The 16,729-nt window shown below is 42.7% G+C and overlaps 1 protein-coding gene across 1 annotated transcript in view; it reads right to left on the reverse strand.

Moving 5' to 3' along the window:
• Positions 1 to 567: 567 nt before the first annotated feature.
• Positions 568 to 16,729, reverse strand: part of EFCAB8 (EF-hand calcium binding domain 8) — a 35,615-nt gene continuing 19,453 nt past the window's right edge. Inside the window, exons 13-26 of the mRNA XM_048820558.2 lie at positions 15,573 to 15,710; positions 13,453 to 13,560; positions 13,052 to 13,279; positions 12,501 to 12,571; positions 11,862 to 12,066; positions 9,086 to 9,340; positions 8,496 to 8,636; positions 8,180 to 8,401; positions 7,620 to 7,781; positions 4,336 to 4,504; positions 3,006 to 3,138; positions 1,686 to 1,890; positions 1,460 to 1,558; positions 568 to 1,041 (exon numbers count right to left, since the gene is read on the reverse strand). Of these exons, the coding sequence (XP_048676515.1) occupies positions 835 to 1,041; positions 1,460 to 1,558; positions 1,686 to 1,890; positions 3,006 to 3,138; positions 4,336 to 4,504; positions 7,620 to 7,781; positions 8,180 to 8,401; positions 8,496 to 8,636; positions 9,086 to 9,340; positions 11,862 to 12,066; positions 12,501 to 12,571; positions 13,052 to 13,279; positions 13,453 to 13,560; positions 15,573 to 15,710 (2,343 nt within the window). The 3' untranslated portion in view covers positions 568 to 834. The remainder of the gene's footprint in view (positions 1,042 to 1,459; positions 1,559 to 1,685; positions 1,891 to 3,005; positions 3,139 to 4,335; positions 4,505 to 7,619; positions 7,782 to 8,179; positions 8,402 to 8,495; positions 8,637 to 9,085; positions 9,341 to 11,861; positions 12,067 to 12,500; positions 12,572 to 13,051; positions 13,280 to 13,452; positions 13,561 to 15,572; positions 15,711 to 16,729) is intronic.

Raw genomic sequence — 16,729 nt, forward strand, 5'->3', positions numbered from 1 at the left:
TTTTTTTACCACTTTGTCTAGTCAATATCAGCAGCATATTACACTTCTTTGTAGAAGGAGCTAATCAAGTAAGGGACAGCATTGTCTAATGGCTAAAAGGTGGGGCCATTCTCAACTCTTCCTTTGGCCCACTGCAGCACTGGGCAAGTCACTTACCCTCTACCTACCTAGAAAATGGAAACCCTTGCCTGTCTTACAGAGATGTTGTAACAATCTACACAGCTCTTAGGAAGATATTAGTATTAAATACTTTAGACATATGATGAAGTTGAGACTTTTTCCTCGTGATTACACATCACACTAACTGTTGGGAGCAGAGGGGCGCCTCGCTACATACCCAGGACAACCCTGCCAATGACGTGTAATGTATCTAGAAGCTGCCAACCCTAACTTCTTTATGAAGCCCGCTGCATTCTTATATTGAGAGCTCTGTGAAAGATTCCATCCTGGTTTTCTGCAGCTCTTCAACAAGGTGCATTTAACAGGTGAAATTACTCCAACTGGCAACATTTCAAGGCTCCATGTCTCATTCACGAAGAAAAACATGCAGTGCATTAAACTCCAAGCTAGCACATAAAATAAATGTTTCCTTTATTTGCAAGATCCAGCATTTTCTCAAATACGTTACCTGTTCAAAAATTGTTTCTAACATTTATAAAACCAGATGGCTAGAATGTCTATGACTCTTACAAGCTATAAATGATGCCCATATATTGTATGGACTCTAGCATCTGTTAAGAAAACAGAGTTAGGTTTTTCACATATCCTACACATTTTTCCCCTGTTACATGTCAATCTATTTCAAAGGACCAGATCAGCTTCTTTCAGTGAAGTTCAGTCTTTTGTGCGTGAAGACAGTTTACTTTGTTGATGGGTTTTCAGATTTAGCTTGTGAGAAATGGCAGCTGATAACCTTTTCCCTGACCTTGATTTTCTCCTAAAGTTTGCTTGAAATTGTTGCATCTCTACCAACATCTCAGGAACTGGAGGAGGAGTGACATTCTGCAGGTCAGCATACTGGATACAGTGATAGACCCTGGCCTGGACGAGACAAAAGAAGTCTTGTTTGGAAATTTTTAGAGGCTTTTTTTTGCACTTTCAGGCCTTGTTCTGTAGCAGTCGTAGAAGGAAAACAGGCAGCAGTAGTACAAAAAAATGACTGTACTGCGCCCCCCCCGGCCCCCATCAGCCTCCTGTTCAACATCCAAAAATTGCCTGCCTTCCTTTAGAACCTCTGCTCCATCCTAAGTCCTACCTGCCTCTACCCAACTTCTGTTCTTTTCACATTCCTATCATTTGCCTCCTTTCTGCTCCTGTCCATCTTACCATTTGTGCAAGATCCCTCTCCTCTGCAGTGCCTATATCTGAAACTATCTTTCCATTGTCAAGGACTAAAGACATCTCCCTCAGATATTCAGGCCCTGAGGGTGTAGCTTCCAGTGGAAAGACATTAACTTACCTGCTCTTTGTTGGTAACACAGGCTTTTACATCTGGGAGGAATTCAGATAAATGACGCCTCATTTTTTGCTTGTAGGAGGAGCCCAGGATCTCACTCTTCTGTGATAATTACAGTAAAAAGAAGGCAGTTTACTACATTTGTTTCCCTGTGCAAGATTCTCCCTCCAGCCCTCTGTACATTGTCCCTTTTAAACAGCATGTCAGACAACATAACTGGTTTGCTCACCAGCTTCCCCTTCTTTTCCCACTGGTGCCACTCGGCCTCAATTTGTTCATCCATATAACGGGTCAGTCGCTTCTCTTTCTGGATCATTTTTTTTAAATTCAGATTAAAATCTAAGATTAGGTCTGATTCTCCTCGCAATAAATTCGTCAGCATGGAATGCTGCCTCCTCTCCTGGCTAAGCGCATGCATAATGCTTCGAGTATCTCTGGGCACAAAGGCATAAGGAGAGGATTAAACTTCCACAGCAAACTAATAGCCTTTCCCCTCTTCCCTAATGCAGCAGAATGGAGCCCACCCTACTCATTGAACTAGGAAATATTTAAAGCAGATGCTGCATTTGGACTACGCAAAATAATTAGGATAAAATAAGAGAGGACTTGAACTGGAGCTTCTCTGGGTTCAGGAAAAGTCAGCATCGTTTCTCATTCGCCCCTCCCTGCCCTCTTATCTAACATTTTCTCAGCTCTCTGCAATTCCTAGTTCGTGGTGGGACTCAGCACTTCTACTTCTAACACTGGCTGCTCTCCCGAGGCCCAGCTCTGCCCTCACTACTCTCAGTGGTTTCAACCAGAGCTGATGGGTGTATGTGAGGACAGGACTAGACCTATGGAATTTAGTGTCCAGTCAGACAAAGAACAAATCTTCTCAGAGCAGCCCTAGAAACAGAGACATATCGAATGCTTTCGATAAGGCTCCATACATTTTTCTTGTGAATGGAACCCTTTGGGAATGGAAAAATTGATTGAATTTATCTCAAGTCTAAATATTACAGACCCCAAAAAGTCCAAGGCTATATGTCTACACTGCTGACCTTACTGCAGCACAGCTGTACCTGTTGTAAGGTCTCCCATGTATGCTGATGGGCAAGAGCTCACCTGTCAGCATAATTAAACCACCCCCAACAAGCAGCGGTAGATATATTGGCAGGAGACGCTCCACACCGGCACTTTTGTCGGTGAAACTTGTGTCAGTCAGGGGTGTGGTTTTACTGACAAAAATGCTAGTGTAAATATAGTCCAAGAGAGACAGCCCTAAAAATCCAACTTGGAACCATGGAGAAAGAGATTGAATACCTGCTGAACAGAGATTTATAACAGATCATGGCAGCTACTGGGTTTACCCCCCACCCTGCTGACAAAAAATGAATGAGTTAATCAGTTCCTTTAACCATCCCTGTCCATTATTTCGAGTTCAGATACAGACTGCACCAGCATACTGAAACCAGACGTGAGAAAGACAGAGGCTATCGTATTTACCCTCCACACAAGAAAGGCATTTGCTTAAATGTGACTCTTCAAAGACGCATTCCAGTTCACTTACTCCCAGTGCGGGAACTTGCCCTCATTGAGCACTTTCAGGGTTTGAGTGGAACCAACCCTTCGGATTTCCGATGGCACCTTGGCTGACCTCAGATACTGCAGCCCAACGTTCCACAATGACTGCCCAAAGGTCCCTGCCATTTAAACCAGCAGAAAAGAAAGGTCAGAATGAGGGCTGAATGGATAACCCAGACACAGCAATTAACAACTGCCTACAAGCAAACCTCTCACTCTTGTTTGCCTTTGGAATGACTGGCAATTCTCCTATCTCTGGAGAAACAAAGGTTTTTGCAAGTGAAGCCGATGATAAACACAGGACTTTATGGTCATCACTATGCTACAGATCCCTAGAGCTGGGTGGAAATGTATTGACAAAACATTTTTTCTTCAGAATATGCCAATTCATCAGAACTGAAGCTTTCCATGGAAACTTATTGGCTGCGACTAAAATTTCATCAGGAAGATTTCTCCGATCCAGGATGGAATTTCTGGTCAACATTTCCTTCATTTCCCTCAACAAATTAGATTGTTTTTTAAAAATTGACAAATTGGATTGAAATCTTCTTTTTCTCTTTTAAAGTAAAATTTACAGAAAAGGGGGAAATCCTAGAAATGGGAGTTGTATGGCATCATTTTTCTTAACTGCAATACTGTATGCAACTGGTGTTATTTCTACAACCTGGAGGCTCCCAGTCGAGCCTTTACTAAAGACCAACTTTATCTTCCTAAGGGCTGTCACATATTTATCTTTAATGTTTTAGTAAGAAATAGCACTATGCCTGGGATGGCTTCAGGCAGCAGCTGGGCATTGCTAGCTCACCTACAGAGGTTCGTTCCCTCTAAGGCACCTGGCATTGGCCGCTGTCAGAAGACATGACACTGGGCTAGATGGATCTTTGATCTAACCCAGTTTGGCCATTCTTATGTGCAATGTTCTCCCTGAAGATTTTCAGCTGGGTCCTGAGCCATGAGACAACTTCCTTGTAGTTTTAGTTTCACAGTCTTTGGTGAGAGTTGGCTGACACTTTCCGTTCTGCAGCACTTTCCTCACTTTATAACCAAAACGGCATTGATGGGCTCAGAATATTTCTAAGGATGTAGCTTTTTGGTGCATCAGCTGTGGTCCAATTTAGACTGAGCTGAGAGCCAGCCATCCTACCCAAATAAAAATCCGTTAGAGTTAACAAATTGCACTTAAGTTAGGAAGCCAGTTTTATCTAACAAGACAGCAAAAGTGACACATCTATTTGTCTCTTCTGTCTCATAACCAAGGTGGATGTCTAGAAAACACCAGCTGGTATGAATGGCTTTAGCATTCCAAACCATTGTACCTATGTGCCTGCCTGAGAGCATCCAGAGTTTGACGTTGCAATCATAGCTGGACGTGACAATTAGTCTGAGCTTTTCCACATATACAATGTGGGAGACGTTTTTCAGATGACCCCTCCAAGAGTTTAGAAGATCTGGGGGGATAAGGGTGGTACTCCAGCCATCCAGGACCTGCAGAACAGATGACATGAGAAATTAATTTGTGAAGATGCTCACTTGGGAGGTCAACAGCTTTGTTTAAACATGACACAAACCTTTATAATCGATAAATAATCTCCACACCTTATCTCAGCTATTTTTATGGCAGTTATCACCATGGTATTTAAATACCATGAGAACATAATCTACCAAGAAACAAACTTTTATCCCTTCAGGTTTGTGGACAGCAATGATAATGGTATAAAGCTAGTACATAAGAACATAAGAATGGCCATACTGGGTCAGACCAAAGGTCCATCCAGCCCAGTATCCTGTCTACCGACAGTGGCCAATGCCAGGTGCCCCAGAGGGAGTGAACCTAACAGGTAATGATCTAGTGATCTCTCTCCTGCCATCCATCTCCACCCTCTGACAAACAGAGGCTGGGGAAACCATTCCTTACCCATGCTGGCTAATAGCCACTAATGGACTTAACCTTCATGAATTTATCCAGTTCTCTTTTAAACCCTGTTATAGTCCTAGCCTTCACAACCTCCTCAGGCAAAGAGTTCCACAGGTTGACTGTGCGCTGAGTGAAGAAGAACTTCCTTTTATTTGTTTTAAACTTGGTGCCCATTAATTTCATTTGGTGGCCCCTAGTTCTTATATTATGGGAACAAGTAAATAACTTTTTCTTTTTCACTTTCTCCACACCACTCATGATTTTATAGACCTCGATCATATCCCCACTTAATCTCCTCTTTTCCAAGCTGAAAAGTCCTAGCCTCTTTAATCTCTCCTCATATGAGACCCGTTCCAAACCCCTAATCATTTTAGTTGCCCTTTTCTGAACCTTTGCTAATGCCAGTATATTTTTTTTGAAATGCAGTGACCACATCTGTACACAGTATTCAAGATGTGGGCATACCATGGATTTATATAAGGGCAATAAGATATTCTCAGTCTTATTCTCTATCCCTTTTTTAATGATTGCTAACATCCCATTTGCTTTTTTGACTGCCGCTGCACACTGCGTGGACATCTTCAGAGAACTATCCACGATTACTCCAAGATCTTTCTCCTGATTAGCTGTAACTAAATTAGCCCCCATCATATTGTATGTATGGTTGGGGTTATTTTTTCCTATGTGCATTACTTTACATTTATCCACATTAAATTTCATTTGCCATTTTGTTGCCCGATTACTTAGTTTTGTGAGATTTTTTTGAAGTTCTTCACAGCCTGCTTTGGTCTTAACTATCTTGAGCAGTTTAGTATCATCTGCAAACTTTGCCACCTCTCTGTTTACCTCTTTCTATAGGGTTCTATAGTTCTGACACCTTTTTGACCATAAACTGTAACTATCTTGATAGCGGTATGCATCAGCTGGCCAAGTCTTCCTTTTGTATCCCAGTTCCACTGGGAATCTCCTAATGGGTTGTATCCAGTACAATACTAGGGAGTCTACAAAGTCAGGATCTTCTTGGCCCATATTTCTCAATTCAAAGAAGGCAAGTATATTTGTTTTTCCCCTCTTGCTATAAAATCACATCTCGCTGAGCCAGGAAGGGCTGAAGAACCTCCTCCCTTCCTCACTGAGGTGGTGTCAATTTAGTGCAGGTCACCTCCAAGGGTGAGGAGAAAGGTATGTTTTCCTAATGTCACTCCAAAAAGAGAAATAATCCTGGTATTTATTTTGAAAATAATGTCATGCATCAGCACATCTAGTGATACCTTCCCAAAAGCAATGAGACCAATCCACATAGCTTAGTTAATCTACCAAATATTTCAAGAGGTGGTCACTGTGACGCTGGCAGGCCAAGTGCCAGCTCACACCAAGGCCCCTAGGCCTCACAGTACGATGACAAATGCACGGCTGGAAGCCAGTCTGACTCACCTGTGTGTTAGTATTGTTAAAATAGGTATCAGATTTAGAAAAATGGGTTTAGAATTTATGAAATGCTTGTGAGTTGCTGCCTGCATTAATCTCACTTCTAATGTCTGTATCCCGGGTTATAAGATAGCATTTAAGTGTTTACTCTGAAAGTGTAAACCTCACAGTCAGAAGAGAAGCATTACCAAGTGTGAAATATTAGTTTTCCACAAGGGGTGTCATCTCCTGCCCAGCAAAAGAAGAACCACAGACATCAGACAAGCCATTGTGGAAAATCCGGGGACAGAAGACTTTGCTAATTGCTCCCCTCGCACTCACAATGAGGAGACGTGCACAAGCACTCGTCCCACCAGCTTGAACTCTGGGAGGAAGGCAATAAAAATCCACCATGAAGAAACTGATATCTCTATGCTGCTTGAACAATGAGGGGCAAAGATTTCTAAGCATAAGCAAGGGATCCCCAGCTGTTTGCCCTGGGTTAACCCTAAAGGGCTTATAGAGCTTGCATATTACAACAGCTTCTATTACCTTTTGGAACTTAAGACTAACTCATTCGTATGTGTTTATCTGCTTTAACTTTGTAAAGAACTCATTTCTTTTTCTTAGTTAATAAATCTTTAGTTAATTTATTATAGGATTGGCTACAAGCATTGTCTTTGGTGTAGGATCTAAGGTGTAGCTGATCTGGGGTAAGTGATTGGTCCTTTGGGACTGGGAAGTTGTAATTTTTGGTGTAAGAGAGCATCTATCACACAAAGGCAAGTTTACTGGGTGGCAAGATAGATAGGAGTACCCAAGGGGACTGTCTGTGACTCCATGTTAAGCCTGTTATAAGTGCTTGAGGAGTTCACACTTGATCCTTTGTTGGTGAAATCTAAGTATAGAACTCTCAACCAGTTTGGGATTTGTGCCCTGCTGCTACACAGTCTGACCTGAGGCTGTTATTCATGCTTGAGTGCCACTCCAGACAGCTTGACAGTCAGACTTCCAATAAGCTTCTAAAAATGCGTGGGCAATATTTGTGGATATAGGGTGGGATTTTCGAAAGCACCTACATGATTTAGGAGCACAAGTCCCATTTATCATGCAGAGACATCTTAGAGGCCTGCAGAAAATTCAGTTCACTACAGAAAACTCTTGAAATGCCAACCCCACCCTGAATGTGATGAGAAGAGTTTAAGGAAACAAGGCTATGCTACTGCTAATTAATATAATGTATAAACTCTTTACAGCACAGATTCTGAAATGCACTACCTCATTAGTTTCCACAGATGGATTTTTTCCGGCAGGAACTCTGCAATATTTTGGGATTAGGTCACGAAACACGTTCTCATTTCTATGAGATGTTTCTGTCTTTCCTGCCCTGGAAACTTTCTTTACCTCTTTTGATTTGCAATAATTCTCGATATCCCAGATCTAAGGAGAGACTTTGTTAGTAATTTTTTAATTTTCATTTACAGAAACACCATGTTGCACATTCCCCTGAAACTGGCTAGGAAGTGACCAGTCACAATGCTCCCATTCACTATAATATGAGTGATGCATATAACTCACCCCCCAGTTTTCATTCTTGTGACATCTGTAGGGACTAAAGATAGTCCCATTTGCTCTGCAGCTTTGTTCATTCATTCACTGGGTTTTAAATTAAGGTCTCAAGTTTTCACACAGCTCATTACTTTCCCACCCTTTCAAATGGAACAAGCTGTTTGGTCTGTTTTGAACAGCAGACAAGTTACAAATCCTATGACTTTATTCCTTATCTTCAGAGTCAGACTCTCAAAGAGGCTGTTTCTCAGATATCATAAAACAATCACCTTAATATAGCCTAGGGAATCTCCAGTCAACAAGATGAAGTCCTCTGGATCCGTGGACATGGTACCGACTACTGCATCTACATCATCACCATGTACTGCCCGAAATTTGCCCAACATCCCCCCTTCACTACTGACTGACCAGGCATAGATGTAGCCACCTGCAGAGCTGGTTAGCAGAATGGCTGTGTCAGGGGACTGCTCACGTGTCTCCAGGAAAAGTATCTGCAAAAGAGAAAGCCATAGCAACACGTTCCCTGTCCACTCTCACATCCACTCTGATTGCTGGGTAGGTCAAAGAGAAATGTAGATGTCTAACCTTTTCCACAGCAGCTGGGAGGCCCTTCAACTCTTCCTGCCAATTTGGATAGTTTTGCTTTTGGTTGCTGGTTTCAGCAGTATCTTGGTCTTTGGGAGAATCACTGTCTCTGTCAGTATTTTCCCCTCCTGGAGGCTTTGCCTACAGAATCAAAAACACCACCACATACCTATAGCCAGGCCTTTCACCGGAGGCTGATTAGGTTCTGCTCTTCTTGACAGCAGTCTCTGCAGGGTGGTAAGACATGACAGTGATTTTTTGAGGGGCCAATATTTCTTTCAACCTTAACTACAAGAAGTTCTCATTATAAGGCCAAGTCATGAGACCCCCTTACAGAGGTGAGTAAGGGCCAAAAGAAGCAGAGAGCTGTGTAAGAACCATGCAGTGGCAGCAGGGGGTGGGTGGGGAGTGAAAAGAAGCAAGAGTACCAGGAAACCACCTTGAATTTTTACCATTTGCTGTTTATGGTGTGGTTCACTGTGTAAAAGACAACAATGCTTACACTGTGACATGTCTTCACCCCAGCTTGGAACAAGCCAGAGCTTGTTGTGGGTTTAGCCTAAAGCACAAGAGCCTTCACAGAACCATACCTGCTGTGCTTTAGCTTGATCCCGTTGCTTTTCTCTGGACTGTCTTATAACAGATGGAGCAGGAGCCAAATTTCTGCCTTGGCCAAAAAAGGAAACCGAAGGCTTCCCAGTCGCTGAAAGCCTAGTTGAGGCGCTAGTCCTCGAGCCTGCCCAACTCTTTTTCCCAGATTCAGCATAACCGCTCAGCTTTATGGATACTGATGGTTTCTTTGGGATGTTTCCTCTGCTGGGATCTTCCTTACTCTCAGTAAACACCTAAGCAATGGGAACAAAAATTGCATTCAGGGTGAAACTGTCCCTAGAGACTTTTCCCATCTTCCTTCTTCAAACTGCTACATCCCATCCCACCTGCTGGGCTGCATGACTGAAGCAGCAATGGGTTCTTCACTTTCAAAGCAGACCCAGCCATTCTGGCCAGCAACATCACTTTTCTGCTGCAGTAGCTTAAGGAGAAGTAGAATCCCTGTTTCTATTGAGAAGTAGCTGCCAGTGGGACTAAATTAGGGTCTGATCTTTCTCCCATTCATAACTTCTGTGACTTCAGTGAGAGAAGGATGAGCCTTTAACATGTGGAACAAATACCAATGCAACATATTTTCAATACAAGATCTGAGGGTTCATAGTGGTCAAAACTTCCCACAGTCCAGCCTTGTAAAGCATTGGAACAAAAGGAGGGGGGAGAAAAATTGTTGTTCTTAACCTCTGAGGATAGGACAAGAAGCAATGGGCTTAAATTGCAGCAAGGGTGGTTTAGGTTGGACATCAGGAAAAACTTCCTACCTGTCAGAGTGGTTAAGCACTGGAATAAATTGCCCAGGGAGGTTGTGGAATCTCCATCATTGGGGATTTTTAAGAGCAGGCTGGACAAGCACCTGTCAGGAATGGTCTAGATAATACTTAGTCCTGCCATGAGTGCAGGGGACTGGACTAGATGACCTCTCCAGGTCCCTTCCAGTCCTATGAAAACATGATGCATCTTACAAAGCACACCACAGATCTATGCTGTCCCACAGTGTGCAGATGCTAGCTCTGTTCTGTAAGAGCTAAACCAGAATTCTGGGCACTGACATGCGGATGAAACATCAAGTGACTCTTCATGCTCCACAATTTCAATCTGTTCCAGTGATAGGACAGCTGCTGTTTCAGCTGAGATGAGCGTGCTCTGATGTGGACAAGCACAGACTTGTTCTGTGCCTCAACCAACTAGAGACCAAGAGACTGATTAAAAACACAATTGACTGTACTTTAACTATCTTGTTTCCGATTGGCTGGAGTATTATTAATATTCATAATTTTATTTGGATAACTTCTCTATCACTCCCAACTTAGTGTGTAGAGGATCCATCTTGTGTCCAATAGCACAAAACAACTGTAAAATTCATCAGATTTCCAGGTCCCCATTCAGGAAATGGAAGAGCAGGGACGTTATAAATCAGGATTGCAGAACGTTCGTAGAACTAAAGGCACACAGCCTGGCTCCAGCTATCATCCGTACCTAATTTTGATGAGCAACAAAAAATTAAACTTTTTTTTAAATAAAATAATATATTTTCTAACTGTAAATCATAACAGCACAAGAACGGCCATACTGGGTCAGACCAATGGTCCTTCTAGCCCACTATCCTGTCTTCCAACAGTGGGCAATGCCAGGTGCTTCAGAGGGAACGAACAGAACAGGGCAATTTATCTAGTGATCCATCCCCTGTCCTCCAGGCCCAGCTTCTGGTAGTCAGAGGATTAGAGACACCCAGATCATGGGGCTGTGTCCCTGACCATCTTGGCAAATAGCCATTGATGGACCTATCCTCCATGAACTTATCCATGAACAGACTGGCTGAGACCTTGGGATTTTTTTGCCTTCCTCTGCAACTTGGGCCATGGGTCACTTGCAGATTTAAACTAGTGTAAATGGTGGGTCCTCTGTAACTTGAAGTCTTTAAATCATGATTTGAGGACTTCAGTACCTCAGCCAGAAGCTATGGCTCTATTTCAGGAGTGGGTGGGTGAGGCCCGCAATGCACAGGTCAGACTAGATGATCATGATCCTTCTGGCTTTAAAGTCTATAATGCTTTTTGAACCCAGTTATACTTTTGGCCTTCACAACATCCTGTTAATGACTTCCACAGGTTATATGAAGAAGCACTTCCTTTTGTTTGTTTTAAACCTGCTGCCTATTAATTTCATTGGGTGACCCCTAGTTCTTCTGTTATGTAAAGGAGTAAATAACACTTCCTTATTGACTCTCTCCACACCATTCATGATTTTATAGACCTCTCTCATATCCCTGCTTAGTTGCATCTTTTCCAAACTGAACAGTTCCAGTCTTTTTAATCATCTTTCACTTGGAAGCATTTTTGTTACCCTCCTTTGTACTTCTTCTAATATATCTTTTTTGAGATGAGGCAACTAGAACTGCATGGACTATTTAAGGTGTGGATGTACCATGGATTTATAATAGTGGCATTATGATACTTTCTGTCTTACTATCTACCCCTTTCCTAATGGTTCCGAACATTGTTCACTTCTTGGACTGCAGCTGCACATTGAGCAGATCATTTGAGAGAACTATCCACGATGACACCAAGGTCTTGAGTGGTAACAACTAATTTAGATCCCACCATTTTGTATGTAGCGACAGAGGAATCCTATTAGCTGACCCTGTTATAATGTAGTGCACGCATCCCCTCAATTTAACAGTAATCGGAAGGCATCTTTAACATACTGCAGCATTGAATTGTGTAGGAAACAGAGCTGGGCAGCTGTTCTTGAACTTACCCTGTTTGGCGTAAGGGTCAAAGGACTCTGGGATGCGTTAAACCTGCAGACTGCCTGTCCCGAGTCTGTACTCCAGATCACTACATCTCCATCGCAGGAGGCAGTAGCCAAGAGTTGACTGTTGTATTTGGCTATAGATAAGATGTCCTCTGAGTGGTAGGATTTCCAGTGTTTGTATTCAATTACCTCATTTTCTTTCACATCTCTGGTAAGCAAGATCAAACAGTCATCCAGGAAGAACAGTGTATTTAATAAAAAGAAAAGGAGTACTAGTGGCACCTTAGAGACTAAACAATTTATTTAAGCTTTTGTACATCCAATGAAGTGAGCTTTAGCTCACGAAAGCTTAAATAAATTGGTTAGTCTCTAAGGTGCCACAAGTCCTCCTTTTCTTTTTGCGAATACAGACTAACATGGCGGCTACTCTGAAACCAGTGTATTTAATGAAGTTAGAAGGAAGTGGACTGTAAAGTACAACAAATCCCTCTCCAGACCATAATCTACTTCACCTTTTAGGTATTGGTATGTTTAAGGAAACATTTGGTACACAGCAGGGTTAGAGATAACGAGCCAGCAATGGGAACCAAGGAAATACATTTTTACATTGGATCGTGTAACCCCTGCCCACTTCCTACTTACAGGTACCATGTAACTCTTTTACTCCACCCAGTCACATATATCTTCAGATTGATATACAGAATTCCACTGATCTACAGGAAAGACACAGACACAATGCTAAGTTATAACTAGTAATTGCCTGGAAAACATCTGCTCACATATGCAAAATCCACACTTCCCCCATTTGTGCAAAATTTGCACAAATCAGATAATTGTGCACCAAATTACCCATCACTGCTGTCACACTTGGTCAAACTGCATGTAGGAAGGCAGGTTTTATATGCACAATGGATGCCTCTGCAACGTTTGCAGGGTTTTTACAGACAGTTTGATAGTCTGGCCCTAAAAGGGCCCCTTTTCCAAGTAAAATTGTTACTGGTATTTCAGTCTGTCAATCTCCTCCCACTTACTTATCCTAGGAGATAAAACACTATGGTAGCACCACCCTCTGCTCCCTGGCAAGCTGAATCAAGGATAATGAAATGGTGTTTCTACTCCAGGCTGGAGCAGAGGAGAGATGGACGTGACAAGCGCTGATAAAACACATCTCTCTCCTTTCATGCGGTGCTGACCTCCGTTTTATCCAAGTGAGGCATCTCAAGCAGACAGGCCCCATTGTTGAAGTTCCAGAATTTGATTGTCCCATCTTTCAAAGCAGTGATGAGGCGTCTCTCCGGCCCATCAAAAGTCATTGCTGTTATTTCGGTGTGCTTGCCCTCCGAGGTCATAAACTGCATCATCTTTTGCCCAGTCATGATATCCCAGACTCTGACCATCCCACGATGGCAACCACTCACCACCTGCACAGACCACCATGAAGAAGTACATATTGTCAATCTATCAAGTTCTCGGCATTTCAAGGTCATAAGACATAAAGGAGGGGAGCAGATCAGTGCATTAGACATTGATATGTCATTACGGCAGTTTATTAGTGACCACAGATATTAAGGCAGTTTATAATCCTGGCACTCACCTGTTTGAAGTTCCTGTTATACAGGACTGTACATAGCGGCTGGTCATGGGACGTGACTTCTGAGTTAATGGTTTCCATGAATTCTAAATCTCCATAGAAAATTCCAATCTGGATTGAAATAGATTTAAAAAACCATAAACTGCAGAAACAAACATTTCTGCAAAAAGAACCATCAGGATTTGAATAAAAGATGAATTATATGAATCAGAGCTGCCACCTCTAGGCAGTGAATGGAACATAGACTAAAGGTATCTACATGCTTCAAGAACAGGGAAACCATCAGCAAAGATAGCCCCCCAATATTACTATACCCCCCAAAGAAAAATAAACCAGGACCTCAAGAACATCTGCACTGCTGTGTTACTGATACCAAAGTGCCACTTTCGTCCATTGAAATACCCAGACTATAATGTTTTTTCAGGATGGCCATCCTCCTGCAGATACACTGGAAGAAACATTCGGTTACATCCAGCTATTCCTTCTTTTAGGGGGGGATATCTGGAACTGATGTCAGAGCATCAGTTGGCCTGCAGAGCCCTGCATGGATACAAAATTTGTAACCATGTCTGATCCGCAATCCTCAAAGATGGTCCACATATACCCAGGGATATACGCAGATCTGCAGGGCTCCAGATATAGAATTTGGATCCGCGTCCATCCCCAGACACGGTCAGTGAATATCTGCATCTCTATTCCAAACCGCCTACTGAATAAAAATCCAGCATTTACTAATACCGCCACCATGTATCACTGACAGCATTTAGCACTTTATGTCATCAAAGCACTATAAAAACACTTATGGGCAGGACCTTGCAAAGTGCTATGCTCATGCAGTTCCCATTGACTTCAATAGGAACTAATGGCACCCTGTGGAAAGCACTCAGGACTCTGCAGGATCAGACCCCAACAGAGGGCCAAACCCTGCTCCCCTGACGAACGTGAGCAGTCCCACTGATGCTCTGTTCACTTGAACAAGATGAGAATTTCAGTCAAAATCTTGTTTACAATATCCCTGTGAGGTAGCTAGAGAGTATCACTGTCCCAGTTTTGCAGTACAGAGAATGAAGTTAGTTGACCTCCACTTGGCCACAAAGCATGCCAGTTGCAGAAACGAAACTAAAAAGTACATGCTCCTGAGTTTGTCTCCACTAGGCCATGCTGTGTCTCAGTGGGTGGACATTCACCTCAGGCACAAGGCCCCATGCCGGACTGGTTGGGATTTTTTGATGGTTTTTCAACAGAAATGTCAATTTGGTGAAACACAACCTGCTGATGAAACGGGGTCTGCTTCAGCAAGTTTCCCCATTCAACAAAACGTAGAGGAAAAAAAACTTTGAAAAATAGTTGGAACATTTCATTTTAACATTTTCAAAAAGAAAAATACTGGTTCTGCGGTTCAAAACAATTTCTCATTTTGAAACTTAAGTGAGACAGACTGAAAAAGTTTAAAAAAAAGAAAAAAAGGGCCAAAATCAGACATCTCAAAATTATCAAAACAAAAAACATTTCAGTTGACCCCAACCAAGAGCTTACACGACGTCTGTTCAAGCCGGGAGGCGTGATTCCTTGCTGGTGTACAAAAACCTGCCCTGGTTCTGCTCCAAAGCCAGGACAGCACAGACAGCAACTCCGGTTCCCTGGGTTTGTACTTGAGCCGCTAGCCCCCACAACACCTCCACCCACACCGCTATGTTTGGGTGCTCGCTTGAGCAGAACTAGCTCAGGTATGTCGATGCCAGACCTCCCGGCTCAAACAGGGATGTGCTTTCCAGTTTTTTACATTTGTGAACAGTCAAGATTTCAATCTTCCATTCCCATGCTGATGGTAACATTTTCAAACTCTCAAAACCATTTGCAGGTTGGGAAAGACATTTCCTACCCAGCCCCAGTCCCATGTAAGCCCTAAAGATTTAAACGGTGCATAAGCCTTGAGTTGGCCCTTTGCACAAGAGTGAATTTAAATCAACAAGACTAAGTCTTTGAACTTCAGTCAAAAATTAATCCCTCACTGATGTCTGCGAGAAAGATGAGCAAAGAAAGGAGAAAAAATATGTTTTTCCCTTTTGTGAAAGAAAAGGGTATATTATGTCTTCTGTTAAATGGTAAAATAACTAACTCACCTTGAAGGTGGTGCAGATAAGCATATTGTTTAACTCGCTGTAATAGGCATCAACAATCGGGCAATTTCCTAACGAGATAGTCCTGCCAGGAATGGACTGGAGACAAAAGTGATCAAGCAAATCCCAAACACGGATATTCTGAAGGATGCAGGAAAGAAACCAGAAGTCAAAGGGATTAAGGCATTTGTGAAGCACATTAGAGAGTTCATGCTGTTTGGCAGTTCAACCCAGAGGAAATACACTTTTCCCATACGTTCAGGCCAATATCCAAACATGCACAATCCCAATGTAAGGTTTCGTTCACTGCAATAGCCCAGGAATGGAGGCAAAGGACCTACCAGATAGACACCGCCTTCCCCAAGGAAACCAAATATCAACATTCTCCAGGAAATTTTTGTTTTGCTTGCAGAATTCCAGAGAAGGCAGCATTAAAGTATGAAGCTGCACTAGCTTTAAATTACAATACAAGCTATATGAATGGAATGCTTAGGGGGGTTGGTTCAAACCCACAACCTACAAGGAGATTCAAAGCTAAAGCTAAAATCTTAATATTTTAGCCTTTTCTACTGCCTTTTCTTCCTCCCACCAATGTTAGTGAGCTGAGCACAACAGATAAGGATACAATAACAAAGGCTCTTTGTACCCGACATCTGCTCAAGATGGAGCTACAAACAAAGGTGGAATGGCATCACTGAAGATGGCCAGGGACTGAGCAGTGTTACTGATTCGCTCTGGGTTTTGATGGGGTTAAGACAAACAGGGCCAGAGGAAGGCAAGGAGGAGCAAACTGCATTTTCATGTTTTGGGAGCCCCTAACTAAACAGATGTGGGAGCTTCCCAGGCTCCTGGCAGCTATAATATTTGACTAACTGATTCTGGTGCCCCTCGGTACCCTGCACCTGGCCCACAGAGGATGCAAAGATATAGTTTTCTATTCAGCCAAGCTAGTTTCACCAACGTTTACCCTCTTTTTGAAGAGCACGCACTAATTACACCAAAGGCTCCTCTCTCCTGCTCCCACGTCTAGCACTAAAGAATCTCTCTCAAACCTAATACAAATCCAGCTGGTCATTCAGGCACAGCTCCTGCACACATCATACCCACAGAAGTGTCATCTAGTAAGTTCTACTGATATTTAGAGGACGATGCTTTCCCAT

This window comes from Caretta caretta, chromosome 13 (assembly GCF_965140235.1).
Source record: "Caretta caretta isolate rCarCar2 chromosome 13, rCarCar1.hap1, whole genome shotgun sequence".
Lineage (NCBI taxonomy): Eukaryota > Metazoa > Chordata > Testudines > Cheloniidae > Caretta > Caretta caretta.